Here is an 18,337-nt window from a genome sequence, read left to right as displayed (position 1 = left end):
CCCCCCCCCTTTTTCACCACCTCCTATTTACTTTCGTGACTTAATGCTTCAATGCTTTAATTCTTTTTCTTGACTTTCTTACGCCTCAATTTTCAATCTCTCTTCCCTGTTTCTCTTTATGTTATGTGGTTTTATAAAAAAAATAAAACATTTTCACTAGCAAAGGCAGCAGCCTTCCCCCATATTTGGTACCGTTAATAACTGTGGTACTGCATTCTCTGAGTGGGATTTTTCTCTTGCTTAATTCAATTACACACTATGGCTGTATGCCGTCTGATTAATGTTTCTTTGTATGTGCCTTTGCCGGTGTTCCTAAATAAAGAATTAAAAAATAAAGTGAAACATCTTGCCTGTCTTTTTTAGGTCTAAAACCTCGGTCTCTTTCCCTGCTTCTGCGTTTGCGCGGACTCCTGCTGCGGTCTCTCTTATGACCAGGTCGACGTCTGTCCCTTTGACTTCCTGCAGACTGTCTGGACTCAACAGATGGAGACCTCTGCTGTTCTTTTCTGTGAATAAAAATGTTAGAAAGATTATCCAGTTATTCCATCAAATTACAAGTGCAGTGCAACACAGCAAAGTTCCTAATAAACTTAATAGTTCAAACAGAAGGGGCTCCCACAATTACTATATTATTAAAGCTCGGATAGTTTATTTTGCATACTGCAAGCTTATTAATATCTAAAACACAACAGATGGTGTGTATGGGAAGGCAAGTTTTATGCACCTACCAAAAACCTATTTCATAAACTATTTATAACCAGGGTAGGACTTATATAGGCAGACAGCCTACAGCTTTACCTATTAATTGAGGAAGAAGAAATAGAGGAGCTAGCTTCATCATGCATGTCATCACGCCAATTGCTGCTCAACTCTTCCATATGAACACTGATGACATCTCGTATTATCTGAAAGGAAAAAAAAAAAAGCAGCTGTGCATAAAATGAAGGAAGGAACGAAAACACACACGTCACAATTGAGGAATTTTAAAAGAATCTTGAAATTGGTTTTAAAAAGGTGCAAAATGTGTTACATCTCTTTCTCCATCCGTAACCTACCCATGGTACCGCTCACGGACTACATATCCCTAGCCAGTATAGATCCAGATATTCCCAATTTTAAGTTTGTAAGCTCTCTGTACTTTCTCCATTTCCTAAATGTCTGTACAACTCTCCTCAGGCAAATGCATTATTTTCTGTCTTCAAAATTTCAAAACTGTTGCCCTACTGTATGGTGTACCAACACTCTATATAGGTCAACCTACCAGTCAGTTACTGCTTACATCCCTGAACTGATACTTTACTTTTCCATAGTTACTGGCAAGTTCAATGCCCTGATGGCAGTGACTTTTTCTTAAATCGACGCCTAGCTGAAGTCAGGTAAACCATAGTCCTCTGGGAATCCTTTGGTACGAATGCAATATTTTTATGTAAAGCTACAAGTGTATAAATCATTCAGTAAACGGACAAAGAATTACCTCAGTGTAAGATTTCTTTGTTATGTGAACGTTCTTTGCCCTGTAAGATTGCCTTCTCCTTTTGTAGTCTCTCATTTCTGCCATAATTTCAAGATGGGACTTTGGACATTTCTGGCCATCATCTTTGAAGCAAATAGACATGGATATGGGTTTCATTTCAAAGAAAGGAAGCAATGATTTATTTTGTTACAAAACAAACATTTCACACTATCCTTGCTATGTCTTTCAAAGCATCCCTAGTCTGCAGATACCAGGAGGCGGGATACAAGATTTGACGCGCTGGTATAGGGTCCCTTGGTTGCTACATAAGATGAACGGTTCGATTCTGGACCAATGTTGGAGATGTGGCAGGACCTCAAGTACGATGTTGCATGCATTTTGGGCTTGCCCTGAAATACAGCCCTTCTGGGAGCGGGTACTGGGGATTATTGAGACCTTGACAGGGGCAGACCTCAGGGATGACCCGGCGGCTTGTCTGTTTCACCTAACCCCACATCCGATTTTCAAATATAGACAGACACTCTTTAACACACCATCTGTTGAATGCTGCTAGAGCGTGTATACCCCTGAAGTGGCGAGACCCCAACCTCCCACGGTCCAGTTATGGCTCTCCAGAGTCCAGGACATCTACCTGATAGAGGATCTAATGGCCTTCCTGAAAAATACAGAAGGTAAATTTAATGCCACCTGGAGGCCATGGTTGAGCTACAGGACCTCTCCGCAGCGGCCTCAGCTGCTCTCTCAGGACGGCACGATTGGGAATCCCTCCCTCAGCCACCCTTGACAGTCTCCTGCAAGCATACATGCATCTGGTTTGATACCCATACACCTGCCTTCCATGGGGACTATGACCCCTGATAGGAGCATCGGGCTCTGCCCGGACCCCGCCCTCTTTTTCCCCTTTTCCTGGTCTTTTTCCTACTGCCTTTTCCTTTGACCATGAGAGACAGCTACTTACAGGAATCATAGCTAGCTAAGGAGCTTCCCTATCAACAGGGGTAAATCTCTGCAGACTCTTGGAGGGAAGCAATCATTTTGTACTGGAACTAAACACGTTTGCAATGTTATAACTATCTATGCCTACTTCCCATACTGTTAATGTATTCTCTGTAATTGTCTCAGTCAATAAAGAGTTAAAAAAAAAACCAATAATTTCAGACAAAATGGAATTAAAAACAGAGCGTCTTGCATAAAGCAAAGGAAAAGCAAGGCGAAGAAACTTATACCTTGATTGATCTTGGCTGTTAAATCCTCAAGCAGATCGGCTTCGTTCTTCTCAGAACCAGATCTATCCAGCTTTGTCTCATGTTTGACATAGTCATAGATCGCAAGGCGATCACCAGCTTTTAAATCACAGATTGTGTGCTTGTGATTATGGGGAACTTCAGCAGGTAAAGATGAATATAAACCTAAAGCAAGTGCAAAAGATCCATAAAGATATACCCAAGTATAGTGCATAGTTTCAAATAATTAAATCACAATTTAAAGGCCAACGTTCAAAAAGGCTAAAACCAACAAAGCTGTATCACACATATAAAAACACACTCTAGTAAAAGCTAGATAATGAGATAAAAAAAATATTATGGCCTCTTTTACATACAGGAAGATTTACAAGTTAAACATTCCATCAGGGGTGGGCAAATTAATATGGAATCCAGGGGCCAGCCAATCCAGAAGCCAGTCTATTGATTAGAACTATCCCAGAAAAGCTCAAAAGTTAGGTGCCAGCAGTAAATTTTAAGGCCCATTGGCTACCCAGCTCCTAGAATTTGTCCAGCCTTCCATTCCATATTCAATAAACATCTCATGGATTCAGCAGCCCATATGTAAATTACACGTTCATCTGGGGTAACATTTTAAAATGCATTCTTCATGGGTATTTTTGCTAAAATACCGATAACCAATAAAGATTTGTGGCAAGGGTTTCTAAGCAGCAAAAATGCTAATATTACATTTCCTATACACCTCTCCATGGGAATGGAGACCTTTGTACAAAACTCATGGCTGGCTTACCTCTGGGGAAGAATGATCACTACCGTTCTCCAGAGAAAAAGCCAAAAAGCAGCCTAAATGTACATACTTGGCTGATAGACTACAAAGCTACTAATGGTATATAATAAGCACATTTTGGAAGTCACTAATATTTATTAAATTTAATAATCAGGGATGTTCGGTCAGGGGAGGCAGAGTCTCATCTAGTATTATGGAAGAAAAAGCTGTCAGCTTCAAGCCTGAAGCTGACAGCTTTTTCTCCATTCAGACCAGTTTCTAACAGGTTACACAGGAGGGAAAGCCTCTCCACTGTGTAAGCTGTCATGGACCGAGCACTGCCTGTTAATTATAGGCGACACTTCACCCAGCTTTTGACAGCTTTTTAGGTTACACAGCAGCAGGCTTCCCCACTACTTTGTGTAACCTTACATAGTGAAGCCAGAGTAGCAACAGCCTTTGGTCCAAGCTGTCCAATCAAAAAAAAAAAACCAAAACACTGAGGACATCCCTCTCCTCCCTTCTCCCTCCCCCCTCCACACACAGCTCAGTGACAGGGTTGGGGGTGGGCGGTGGCAGGCTGGGGACGGGACAGAGCAGGGGGAATGCCTCACCTAGCATGGACCTTACTGCACGTCACTGTTATTTATTCATATCCATCTGGTAAGATACCGTATTTTTCGCTCCATAAGACGCACTTTTTTTCCCCCAAAAGGAGGGGGAAAATGTGCCTGCGTCTTATGGAGCTAATACCTATCGCCCGGCGCCCGAAACTGCATGCCCCGGGCGAGTAGTTTCTTTTTGTACATTCAGCCCTGCTCCTGACAAGCAGAGCTGAATGTACAGTGGGAGCCGCTGTTCGTTTAATACAAGGGATCTAATTAGATCCCTTGTATTAAATCGAGCGGCGGCGGCATCGGCGATCGTGTCCGCCCCCCGCCGTGGTTTTCTGGGTACCCCGTTCCTCTGGGTGACCGTGACCCGTCACGGTCCCCCATAGGAGCTCACCATAGAGCCCATTGAGCAGACAAAGAACGTCGTTCTTCGTCTGCTCCGTGTAATTACTGAGACAGCGCCACCTGTCTCAGCAGTCACTAACTGCAGCTTCTGTGACAGAATTTCTGTCATAGAATTTCTGTCACAGAAGCCATGCGTCCTATCGTCCGGAGCGTCTTATAGACCGCAAAATACGGTATTTGGCTAGACATGAATAAAAAAATCCAGTGCCTTATTCATAGGTACCCTTAAGGTACAACCTGGATCTTATTGAAAGTCTAGGATTTATTAAAGTGTATATCCAGTCATATAGGATACTGAAAAATCCTCTAGCTCATTTTTTGAATAAAGGATGGGACATGGGTAATGATATTCGTACCCGTCAACATTACAGTCCTGATGCTCAGAGGACTGGGACACCAGCTGTCATGGGGTTCCAGATTAAGGTATTACTGGGTGTTAAAACATTTTTTTTTTTTTAAAGTAGCTAGAGGGTTTTTTTTGTTTCTTTGTTCTTTTTTTACAGGGCTGGATTCCCGCTCTAAACTTAAAGGATTGCATCGTAAATGCAACATTTCAAGCCTCTTGGGACACCATCAGGCCAATGTGATCAATTCTCAGGTATATCAACTGGAAAAATGTAGGCCTTTGTCAACCAACATCAGTTTATTTCTTCTACAAAGAATTAAAATGCAGTGTAAAGTCCAGTAATATAAAATGGTCAAGATCTGCACACATACGCATAAAAGCAGTATACCAAAATAGATGAAGTATAGAAGAACTAATGTAATAATGTAAACAAATTCTATTCTATGGTGGGGAAAACAGTAGGGTAACAGCAGAGATGAAAAAAGATCTCCGTGGCTTGCTTATTTTTCATGTGGACTGTGTAGACTCTTCACAAAGAATTATCGAGAAGGAGCCAAGTACACGTGTGCTGACCATTGGCACAACGAGCTATCTAAACCGATACTGTGCAGCTAGCAATAGCAGCAGCTGGGGCGTATACTGCAGTGGAAACAGGACTCTGTACTCAAAGAACTGCTCCATGTGTCACACTGAAGCATTTACAGTTAGCCTTCAAAGTTGTACTTGTAGCATTCCTGTCTCGGCTGCACAGGAGATTGAGCACAGTGTTGTGTTCGAACTCCAGTATTGGAGGGCAGGTAACATAAAGGAGAACCTGTCACCTCCAAATGCTATCACACAGTAATAAAAAAAAAAAAAAAGCGAAAAAAGTAGAATAAAAATAAATTTAAAAAAATCAAAACCGCCCCCACTGCAAATAAACGCACGCATAGGCCATTGTGTGTGTGCACGCGCACATAATGTACATTTAAGGATAAGTTCACTTTGCAAAGTAATTTGGCAAAATTGAATTACCAGTTGAAATCTGGCCCCCTGTCCCCTTCTGCTATACTTACCTTTCGGCAAAGTCTTTCCCCTCCGCCAGTACGGGGGTACCATCTGTACCCCAAACTGTCGTCTAGCGCAGCCCTGAGCCATGGATTTTGAATGTCACTCGCAAATTTGCGAGCAATCGTTGCTCGCAGTCACCTGACCGTGCTGACAATAAGTAGTGCTTCTTAGCACGGTTAAATATGTTTGTGGTTAAAATTATTTTTGCATCACAACAAGTAGATTGTTATGAGGGACAAGTAGATTGGGCCCCCTCTTTAGTCCTTGGACAAGTAGTTTTTTTTACATTTCCACACCCCTGGAAGCTGCAATAAATAGTGGGTGTCTGGTTTAGAAGATCAACCAATTCACATATTAACCCCTTAAAATTGGTCAAAAACTTAACTTTGCTCTTTGTTTCTCTCACAAACATACACAAGTCTAGCCCAAGTCATTGCAGTCAGTCACAACTTTCTTTAAGAATGTTGTTGTAAAAGGATATCACTTGAAAAAGGATACTGTACATAAGCACAGTGGTTCTGTGAAATATCAAGACTTATCCCGACCTATACTCACCACTGCTGTGAAAAGGGAGAGAGAATCAACAGAGATATTGTTTAAATGAAAATTAAAAAAAAGGAGTAATCAAACACTTTCATTGTACGAATAACTTGCAATATTCAGAAATTAACCATATTACCTTTACCATTCAATTGATCACAATCAGTTATAGATAGGAGATCATTTTTCTATGTCCCAAAATTCAATAAAGTATCATATCAATCAGTTTTTAATTGGCAGAAGCAGAATGATTCCACTTTAAGTAAGCACCTTCTGTAATACCTCTTAGTAGAAAATGAAAAGATAAGTGCACTTTAAAACAAAGTGTACTTATCCTTTCTGGTTGCCAGCCCTGACTCAAACAACCCCACCCTCCCACTCTGCAGATTTGTACTTGGCAAGATCCGACAGGCATGGTTCCACTATTGTTTACATCCAGCGCCGCAATGCTCCCTCTGCTGACTGCACCTGCACATAATAGCCCCATAGACCTCTATGGGACTGTCTTCCAGCCAGGAGATGGATGCATCCAGGATAGGGAAACTTGCGGTGCTGGATGTAAACAAAAGGAGCAGCGGCTCTTGGATCTCTGTAAGTCTAGAACTGCAGAGGGGGAGGGTGGGTAACAGAATAAGTGCACTTGATCTAAAACTGCACTTATTTATTTTTTAAGTACTTAGTAGCTTGCTATGGTTGTATTTTCAGGTCTGACCATACGATATCCAAACAGCTGACTGTGCTAGCTCTAAATATGTAATGAGACACACCAGCTCCATCTAGTGGTTCAATTGTACATTGTATCTAACTGAAGACCGGAAGAAGAAATTAAGCTTGTGCTGTGAAAAATAAAAAGGGGCAGCAAATGCGACCTCCTTCTGAAAATGATAGTTGCCTGCCTGTCATGGTGATCCAGTGGTTTCAATACTTTCTTTATAGCAGACCTAGAACAAGTATACAGCTCTGTACTTCACTTACTACACACTTGTTCCAGGTGACGGAAGCCAAAAGATCAGACTGACAACACGATTAGCATTTTCATTCACTAGCAAAGCTACACTTTGTGTGTAAAGGGGGGGAAAAAAAGTAATACATGGGCTGTAAATTAATTTATTTTTCATGTAATGGAACTACCCCTTCATCCCTTCCACTAACCAACTGGAAAGAAAGTGACATACCTGGTACTTATGGGTACTGGAGGCAGCATGCAACTCATGATGACTGAGGGCCCTGAGAACCATGTAAGCGCTGACCAAAGTGTAGTGGAGCTTCTTTTTGCCCTGCTAAGTGTATTGGGAAGAGGAGTGAAGGGAAGGTGGATATAGGGGGCAAGTGGGCAGAGGTCAGCTAAGCGAACCTGCTACCTTGCCACTACTTTATATGAGATTATGTTTTTACTTTACACTTGCAATCTAAAGCTTCTGACTTAGAAGTATCTTTCCCTCGGACACTGTTAACAAGCAATACTAAACTCATTGCGCAAATGCAAATTGTCAGGCAGTTGCGTTAAAACATTCACAATTTCAATTTATTGCAGATTACTTCTGTAGGAATGTGTGATGTTACGGTTTCACTTACTTTTCTCCCATAAACCATTTTCACTCGTATTAGGTGCTGCAGCCTTAGCTTCTTTGATGATCTCAAACTGTTTAGCTTTATCTGTTAGAGTGAAGCACATAATCTGAAGTCAATGCACTCAAAAGATTCCTACGTCAGCAGCACTTCTTGGTACATAGCACATAATACCAATATCCACATCCACCACCTGTATGGGGTGTAAATACTTAACTGACAACCAGTATGAAAAAGTATTGATACAAGTGAATTATTTACATATGACTAGAAGGTTCAACACACAAACATAATACAAATCAACACTGGAACCTTCAGAATTAGTGCCAGTGATCAACCTCCGGTTTGAATTTAAGTTTTCTGTGTTGTTTTACTACACGGCTAGCCAGAGGTTCGCATGCTTGAGATAAACATGCCGAACCACTGAGGTTGATCACTGGCACTAATTCTGAAGGTTCCAGTGTTGATTTTTATTATTATGTTTGTGCGTTGAACCTTCTAGTCATATGTAAATAATTCACTTGTATCAATATTTTTTCACAAGGATTGTCGTAATGTTACACAGATTTGCTTATTAACACTTTAGTGTGTAGTTGGTTCATATAGACCGACCACAACATATTTGCTTTACCTATACACATTCACCTATACACATTATGCAGCTGGTCCAATCAGGTAGTTAGGCACGCATTCCCAGCGCAGTGATTTCTGTTCTTAACCAGGCAGCTAAGCGACCCAGTTGCTTTGCCGCGGATGGGTAAAGCATAGATTACATTTAGGGCAAGGTGGGTAGTGACAACAATGCAACTAACAGAGATTAAGATGACAGCTCTGGAATTTGCACCTTTAAAATCCAAGGAGGAAAAATGGCCACTCTGAGATTTCTACCCCGAGAGAGTAAGCTGCTCTACTACGGAGGACACACAACACAACATCGGTAGAGTAAGCTGCTCTACTACGGAGGACACACAACATAACATCAGTAGAGTAAGCTGCTCTACTACGGAGGACACACAACATAACTTGCATCAAAAAAATTACTGGTCCACCTCACTATTTGGCTATATTTAATACATTTTCTATAATAATTTGTTAACTGAAAAAAAGAAATCTTAAAAATTAAAAAGGAGAACTATGAGATGAGTGTGCGTCTCAGTATACCGCGAGCTGTAGCTCGCGGAATACTGAGCCTAGGGTGACGGGAGGACGCTAGTTTGTGTCCTCCCGTTACCCTAAGGAGAACTATGGGGAAAAACACTGACCCCATAGTTCTCCTTTAAGGCTAAAAGGACAATCATTGTAATATAGAAAAATTCCCTCCGGGACAGTTACCACAAGCCTGCACTGTACAATTATCCATTTTAGCGTGCAGGCTAGCGTCTGGTGTGGGGGGAGGTGCCTTGCTTTTTTCATTTTTCAGCACAAGGCACTGATTACCTTGTATTCTTTAAATAAATAAAAAAAGAACAGTGTAGTCGAGAACTCTAGTGAAAACACCCCCCCAGAATGCCAAATGGACAATTAAGCAGCAGCAAAGTGATGATGTCAAACCTTCACCTACCCTGCCGTCTTCTTTTGCCAGACAGCACATTACATGAAACATACACCCTGAGATTTATATTATACATACCTAGAACAATGCAAAGTGCGTTTGTTTTTTCATAGAAAAACTTGGGGTTAGGGGCTTCTGTCTGCAATTTAAAACAAATAAAAGCAAGGATAAAACAAAAGCAGTTAGTTGGTACACTAGCACCGCATTTCTCAACCTTTTTTCAGTAACGGCACCCTCTAAAAGTATACAAAATCTCCAGGCATTTCAGTCTTAAAATGTAAAAAACTATGTGTGGCCCCTTTCAAAAGCTATACCAGGCCCTTATCCCATTATAGATTTTAAGGGGAGACCCCATTCAAAAACAAAAACTAAGGATTCCCCCCTTCAAATCAGAACCTCCCCTTTTTACATAACAGCAAGAGCCCCCTCTTTTCACATCCCAGCTCGTTCTCTCACACTAGGAACCCTCCCTGTACATCAAAATAGGGAGTCCCACTGCACTACTGACCGAGATCATGGAGGGGGGGTGCTGAAGTGGCCGCAGATGGCACCAAGTACTCACAGAACAGAATAAATGGTCGCCAGCACTCCAAGTATTCTTCAATATGAAATCTTTTTATTCATCTTAGCAGGTCATATTACCATGCGTGGCAACATTTTGGAACCTGTCCGGTTATCAGGCAAACAAAGTGAACAAACTTTGCTCGCCTGATGAAGGGACCGGACAGGTTCCAAAATGTTGCCACGCATGGTAATATGACCTGCTAAGATGAATAAAAAGATTTCATATTGAAGAATACTTGGAGTGCTGGCGACCATTTATTCTGTTCTGTGACTCGCTGTACATCAGGAACACCCCTTAATATCAAGAACCCCCAACGCCTTTGCATCAGAAGCCTAGACCATGGAGACATTAAGGCCCCGTTCCCACTGTGCGATATGCAAATCGCGCGTTTGTCGCATGATTTGCATATTGCGCGACATCGCGAGATTTGCCGCACGATGTCGCGTTCAAGCTTGCATTGAGCAAGCTTGAATCGCGGCTAAATCCGCTCCAAAAAGGGTCCTGCTGTAGCGACACACGACACGCGACAGCAGGACCCTTTGCCCCATTGGATTGCATTGGAGCGCGATATCGCACGGCAATTTGCCGCGATATCGCGGGAATTACCGCGCAATAAATCGCTCAATGTGAACGGGGTCTAAGGGCTAGTTCACACCAAGCGCGTTCCAGGAACAGAGCCGTTACAGAACGGATCAAAACTGCGTCCAATGTATTCCAATGGTATTTTGGGCTCTAGTTCAAACCGCAGCGTACAGTTCCAGAGCATGTAAAAAAAAACTGCAGCAAGCCCTATATTTCCTGCTCCGGAATGCATGCAAACGCCCTGCAACGCACTGAGAACCCATTTTAGGCTAATAAAAAGAATAATAATCTTTTTTGTTTACAAAAACGGTCCGGAACGCATCAAAAACGCGGCAAAACACACTGCACTGCATGTGCGGAAACTCATGCAGATCTAGTCTGCATTTGATGTGAACAAGCCCTAAGCTGTGTGAAAATTTTGAGGCTTCCTGGTTGAGGAAGGCCGCACTAATGATCATTTTTATTATGTAAAGATCGCCAGGCCCAGAGGCATGTTCTATGCCAGTAAAATGACCATTCATATTTCTATTTCTCTGCTTGGAATAAAGGGATTGGCAAAGTGATTACAGGAGGAACAAGATTTTATCACAGCAATAGCAAAATGTGATGTCATATGCTGCATCTATTCAGGGCCTGTTCACATGAGTTTCAGGTCCTGATCAGATCCAGATCTGCAGACGCGGTGCTACTGATGCAGTGCGTTTTGGCCGCGTTTTTGATGCGTTCCAGTAGAGTGGGGCTGTTAGTATGTTAGCTGCGTTTTGGACGCGTTTGCATTTCCTGACCGTACAAAATGCGACATGTAGTATTTTTCTGTCGTAAGCTGAACGGACTGCGCACGTGAGAACTGTAGCCCATAAAAAACATAGGGATACATTTTGAGTGCAGGAGCGTACGGATCAGGTCAGCACAGAAAACGGACGTGGTGTGAACAGGCCCTCAGACAAAAGTTTTCTGGTTATACTGCATTGTATAATGTATAACAGCATACATTTCTTTATAGTTACCTCTTCCTTACTGTACCCCAACCGTCGTAGTCTACATACACTGGCATGCTTCTCCAGAGAAGATACCGGCATTCTGTGGTTGGAATCATAGGGACAGATGGACGTCTCCTGACAAAGGGAGAAGACAGGTTTAGCAATAGTTCTAATAGAATATGCTTTGCTGAAAGGCTGCTGGAAGTCCGTAAGATCCATTTTTCCTAGGCCCCGATTTCCATGATTTTCTACCTGCAGATGTTACCTCACATTTATATACATATACTAGGGCCAATTCACACAGAAGACAATTAACCTACCATCTAGTCTTTGGAGTCTAAAAGGAAAACTATGCAAGCACAGGGAGAACAAACTCCATGCAGATAGTGTGCTGGCCAGTATTCAAGCCAAGGACTCCAGTACTGCATGGCATAAGCGATAACCACTGAGCCGGCAGTGGGTCAGAAATGGAATCAGCAGGGAACATGAGCTTTGCTCATTGAAGTGATCCAGCTCCAATTCAGAAGGGGGAAGGGGGGTATGAGGGGGGTATGTGGTCTCTGGAGAGACCACTGCTTCCACACAGAGAATAAAGGGTCTTTCTCTACAGCGTGACAATACAGAACAGCCTTCTCTACTCAAGCAGCATTCAAAAGGGGAAAATAAAGTAAGTAAAACTCTGCACACTTGGGGGTCTATTTATAAACAATTTGCGGGGCCCTTCGTCCTCTGAATATCTGAACATTCGTTTTGTGGCAAAAACAAACATTCCTGCTATATTTTCATTTCCAGTTGAATGTACTGTACTGTAATACTGCATTATGGCCACTAGATGGCGCTGAGCATAGGAAAGATGTATTTTATCTCCTATGCTCCTCATGCCCTTCTTGTGCCCATAATGCTGCATTACGTCACAAGCAGGGATGCTCGAATCTTATCGCCCGACAGCCGGGACATGCAGTTTTCAAGCGCCGGTTTTTTAAAACATTTAGCTCTGCTGCGGGCATGCTGCAGGGTTAAAGGTTTTTGTTTTTTTACCTTAACCCTGCCCTTCTCCCCAGAGCACGCCACCTGCGTGTGCGAGGCTCTGCAGCAAAGTGGGGACCTGGACAGGCTGGCCCGGTTCCTGTGATTAGGAGAAGCCTGGGGGCCATGGACAATTACCGGCTGTGAAGGAAGTTCCCCTCGTCTCCCGCTGACGATGGGACTCTCCTGCACCTTCCTCCTTGCCTCTGGTCTCAGCAGCTCTGGTAGGTCCCGGTGTGTAGCTGTGTGTATCCGGGACTGAAGAGTTTAATGCACAGGGATTGCTGACACTTGTAGTGCCCTCACACAGGACTGTCATATAATGGATAGGGACTGCTGACACTTGTAGTGCCCTCCCACAGGACTGTCATTTAATGGACAGGGATCGCCGACACTTGTAGTGCCCTCATACAGGACTGTCATATAATGGATAGGGACTGCTGACACTTGTAGTGCCCTCCCACAGGACTGTCATTTAATGGACAGGGATCGCCGACACTTGTAGTGCCCTCATACAGGACTGTCATATAATGGATAGGGACTGCTGACACTTGTAGTGCCCTCCCACAGGACTGTCATTTAATGGACAGGGATCGCCGACACTTGTAGTGCCCTCATACAGGACTGTCATATAATGGATAGGGACTGCTGACACTTGTAGTGCCCTCCCACAGGACTGTCATTTAATGGACAGGGATCGCCGACACTTGTAGTGCCCTCATACAGGACTGTCATATAATGGATAGGGACTGCTGACACTTGTAGTGCCCTCCCACAGGACTGTCATTTAATGGACAGGGATCGCCGACACTTGTAGTGCCCTCATACAGGACTGTCATATAATGGATAGGGACTGCTGACACTTGTAGTGCCCTCCCACAGGACTGTCATTTAATGGACAGGGATCGCCGACACTTGTAGTGCCCTCATACAGGACTGTCATATAATGGATAGGGACTGCTGACACTTGTAGTGCCCTCCCACAGGACTGTCATTTAATGGACAGGGATCGCCGACACTTGTAGTGCCCTCATACAGGACTGTCATATAATGGATAGGGACTGCTGACACTTGTAGTGCCCTCCCACAGGACTGTCATTTAATGGACAGGGATCGCCGACACTTGTAGTGCCCTCATACAGGACTGTCATATAATGGATAGGGACTGCTGACACTTGTAGTGCCCTCCCACAGGACTGTCATTTAATGGACAGGGATCGCCGACACTTGTAGTGCCCTCATACAGGACTGTCATATAATGGATAGGGACTGCTGACACTTGTAGTGCCCTCCCACAGGACTGTCATTTAATGGACAGGGATCGCCGACACTTGTAGTGCCCTCATACAGGACTGTCATATAATGGATAGGGACTGCTGACACTTGTAGTGCCCTCCCACAGGACTGTCATTTAATGGACAGGGATCGCCGACACTTGTAGTGCCCTCATACAGGACTGTCATATAATGGATAGGGACTGCTGACACTTGTAGTGCCCTCCCACAGGACTGTCATTTAATGGACAGGGATCGCCGACACTTGTAGTGCCCTCATACAGGACTGTCATATAATGGATAGGGACTGCTGACACTTGTAGTGCCCTCCCACAGGACTGTCATTTAATGGACAGGGATCGCCGACACTTGTAGTGCCCTCATACAGGACTGTCATATAATGGATAGGGACTGCTGACACTTGTAGTGCCCTCCCACAGGACTGTCATTTAATGGACAGGGATCGCCGACACTTGTAGTGCCCTCATACAGGACTGTCATATAATGGATAGGGACTGCTGACACTTGTAGTGCCCTCCCACAGGACTGTCATTTAATGGACAGGGATCGCCGACACTTGTAGTGCCCTCATACAGGACTGTCATATAATGGATAGGGACTGCTGACACTTGTAGTGCCCTCCCACAGGACTGTCATTTAATGGACAGGGATCGCCGACACTTGTAGTGCCCTCATACAGGACTGTCATATAATGGATAGGGACTGCTGACACTTGTAGTGCCCTCCCACAGGACTGTCATTTAATGGACAGGGATCGCCGACACTTGTAGTGCCCTCATACAGGACTGTCATATAATGGATAGGGACTGCTGACACTTGTAGTGCCCTCCCACAGGACTGTCATTTAATGGACAGGGATCGCCGACACTTGTAGTGCCCTCATACAGGACTGTCATATAATGGATAGGGACTGCTGACACTTGTAGTGCCCTCCCACAGGACTGTCATTTAATGGACAGGGATCGCCGACACTTGTAGTGCCCTCATACAGGACTGTCATATAATGGATAGGGACTGCTGACACTTGTAGTGCCCTCCCACAGGACTGTCATTTAATGGACAGGGATCGCCGACACTTGTAGTGCCCTCATACAGGACTGTCATATAATGGATAGGGACTGCTGACACTTGTAGTGCCCTCCCACAGGACTGTCATTTAATGGACAGGGATCGCCGACACTTGTAGTGCCCTCATACAGGACTGTCATATAATGGATAGGGACTGCTGACACTTGTAGTGCCCTCCCACAGGACTGTCATTTAATGGACAGGGATCGCCGACACTTGTAGTGCCCTCATACAGGACTGTCATATAATGGATAGGGACTGCTGACACTTGTAGTGCCCTCCCACAGGACTGTCATTTAATGGACAGGGATCGCCGACACTTGTAGTGCCCTCATACAGGACTGTCATATAATGGATAGGGACTGCTGACACTTGTAGTGCCCTCCCACAGGACTGTCATTTAATGGACAGGGATCGCCGACACTTGTAGTGCCCTCATACAGGACTGTCATATAATGGATAGGGACTGCTGACACTTGTAGTGCCCTCCCACAGGACTGTCATTTAATGGACAGGGATCGCCGACACTTGTAGTGCCCTCATACAGGACTGTCATATAATGGATAGGGACTGCTGACACTTGTAGTGCCCTCCCACAGGACTGTCATTTAATGGACAGGGATCGCCGACACTTGTAGTGCCCTCATACAGGACTGTCATATAATGGATAGGGACTGCTGACACTTGTAGTGCCCTCCCACAGGACTGTCATTTAATGGACAGGGATCGCCGACACTTGTAGTGCCCTCATACAGGACTGTCATATAATGGATAGGGACTGCTGACACTTGTAGTGCCCTCCCACAGGACTGTCATTTAATGGACAGGGATCGCCGACACTTGTAGTGCCCTCATACAGGACTGTCATATAATGGATAGGGACTGCTGACACTTGTAGTGCCCTCCCACAGGACTGTCATTTAATGGACAGGGATCGCCGACACTTGTAGTGCCCTCATACAGGACTGTCATATAATGGATAGGGACTGCTGACACTTGTAGTGCCCTCCCACAGGACTGTCATTTAATGGACAGGGATCGCCGACACTTGTAGTGCCCTCATACAGGACTGTCATATAATGGATAGGGACTGCTGACACTTGTAGTGCCCTCCCACAGGACTGTCATTTAATGGACAGGGATCGCCGACACTTGTAGTGCCCTCATACAGGACTGTCATATAATGGATAGGGACTGCTGACACTTGTAGTGCCCTCCCACAGGACTGTCATTTAATGGACAGGGATCGCCGACACTTGTAGTGCCCTCATACAGGACTGTCATATAATGGACAGGGACTGCTGACACTTTTAGTGCCCTCACACAGGACTGTCATATAATGGACAGGGGCAGCAATGAGCTTCACAATCATTACACAGCATAGAGGGCATGGGAAACCAATACCACATGTATGAGATACAGTCACCCTTATCACCCACCTCCTCCTTTCCCGGGCTGCTCTGTTCCCAGCCCAGTTCCTGAAGCAGCTCGCTCAGCCGGTTCTGACATCGCTCAGTGTATTCCTTCAGTTCCTGCAACAAAGTCTCACGACTACCGGCAGCCAGGTTCTCCATATCCCCATCAACCAGCACAGCCCCTGCACAGAAGAGACGAATACAGGAAGAGGCGGGGACGAGCTTAAAGCCTCCTTCTCATCTCTATGCCCGGAAGTGGATTCACAGTCCGCAGTGGCCATTTTGCTTCTGGGCATTGCCCTGTACTGTGAAGTCTCTTCATTTGACTGTTTTTTAACCACTTGCTGTCCAGAGCAATTTCTTATTACATGATCAAATCTAACATTTTGGCTAGAAAACAGCTTAAAACCCCCCAACAATTATATATTTTCTGAAAGCAGAGGCCCTGTACAATAAAAAAAAATGCTAGTTGCACGTTTTATGTTGCACGATATTTGCACAAATGTTTAACCAGTTGACATCTAGGCCATTTTTCAGTGTTCAGCGCTGCGGTACTTTGACTGACATTTATTCCGTCATGCAATGTACTGAAATTAATTTTATATAATTTTTTGGGGGACAGATAGAGCTTTCTTTTGGTGGTATTTATTCCCCTCTGGGGTTTTTAGTTTTTACTATATTAACCCCTTCATGATTTAAAATTGCGTGCGCGAAACCTCAAAAAACTATAATACCCACAGGTGTGTGGAATTCCTATCGCCCGACGCCCTGGACATGCAGTTTCGGGCGCCGGGCGAGTAGTTTTTTTGTACACTTAGCCCCGCTCCGGACAAGTAGAGCTAAGTGTACAGTGTGGAGCCGCCGCTCGTTTTCAAGTGATCTGATCACTTGTATGAAATGAGAGGCGGCGATTCTGTCCACACACCCTCCCCCCGTGGTTTTCGGGGTCCCCGCTCCTCTAGCGGACCCGAAACCACGGAACATGAGCTCACCATAGAGCAGACGGAAAACGGAGGTTTTTCGCCTGCTCTGTGTTATCACTGAGACCGTTGCGCTGTGATCACAGCGCCACCTGTCTCAGCTGTCAGGAACTACACAGAACATCAGTTCTGTGTTCGAGGGCAGGTTCCATAAAAAGAACCTGTCTCAGCTGTCAGGAACTACACAGAACATCAGTTCTGTGTTCGAGGGCAGGTTCCATAAAAAGAACCTGTCACCTCCAAACTACCACTTAGAGGATTTTAAATCCCTATGTGATAGGAATAAAATTAGGTGGGGGGGGGGGAATAATACAAATTTTAAAAAGTTATGAAAAAGTACAAAATAATAATTTTTGCACAGATACAGAGTATTTGGGCAAGTACTTGTACTCGCCCAAATGCTCGATATCTTCTCCAATACCTGAACTTCTGGTCAGAAGTTTCAAATATGTTTCAAAACCCGCCGAGCATCGTACGAATATGTTTCAAAACCCGCCGAGCATCGTATGGATGTTCGGCGGGTGTGTAGCATGTTCGTGAGATAAAAGCCAGACGGGCCGGTGTGCGCAAGCGCACACTGCCTGTTCGGTCATCGCAAGTACGATCTGCCTATGCATCATAGGCAGATCGTACGGTTTTTTAAGTACCTTACAACCATTGCAAGACAAAAGTCTTGCGATGGTTGTAAGGTGTGTGCCCAGCCTAAGCATGATTATACAAGTAAACCTAGAGAGGTAATTTTTCCTCTAACAGTAATACACATCACTTCTGCATTCACAGCCCGGGGGGAGACCAGCAAGGAGCTGATCTCCCTTCCTCTTCCTCCTGATGCCCTCCCGAGCCGGTCCCGGGCCGCAGATGGGGCAGCGGATCCCGGGATTGAAGGG

At 44.5% G+C, this 18,337-nt stretch overlaps 1 protein-coding gene across 1 annotated transcript in view; it reads right to left on the bottom strand.

Moving 5' to 3' along the window:
• Nucleotides 1-16,640, bottom strand: part of SNRNP48 (small nuclear ribonucleoprotein U11/U12 subunit 48) — an 18,878-nt gene extending 2,238 nt beyond the window's left edge. The window contains exons 1-8 of the mRNA XM_018560344.1: nucleotides 16,495-16,640; nucleotides 11,694-11,801; nucleotides 9,618-9,678; nucleotides 7,994-8,074; nucleotides 2,701-2,883; nucleotides 1,475-1,596; nucleotides 799-905; nucleotides 351-506 (exon numbers count right to left, since the gene is read on the bottom strand). Coding sequence (XP_018415846.1) covers nucleotides 351-506; nucleotides 799-905; nucleotides 1,475-1,596; nucleotides 2,701-2,883; nucleotides 7,994-8,074; nucleotides 9,618-9,678; nucleotides 11,694-11,801; nucleotides 16,495-16,629 — 953 coding nt within the window. The 5' untranslated portion in view covers nucleotides 16,630-16,640. The remainder of the gene's footprint in view (nucleotides 1-350; nucleotides 507-798; nucleotides 906-1,474; nucleotides 1,597-2,700; nucleotides 2,884-7,993; nucleotides 8,075-9,617; nucleotides 9,679-11,693; nucleotides 11,802-16,494) is intronic.
• Nucleotides 16,641-18,337: the final 1,697 nt, after the last annotated feature.

Source organism: Nanorana parkeri, unplaced genomic scaffold (genome assembly GCF_000935625.1).
Source record: "Nanorana parkeri isolate BGI_ZX_2015 unplaced genomic scaffold, ASM93562v1 scaffold451, whole genome shotgun sequence".
Taxonomy (NCBI): Eukaryota; Metazoa; Chordata; class Amphibia; order Anura; family Dicroglossidae; genus Nanorana; species Nanorana parkeri.
Note: the sequence above shows the minus strand (reverse complement) of the source record. Positions and strands in the feature narration are given on the sequence as shown.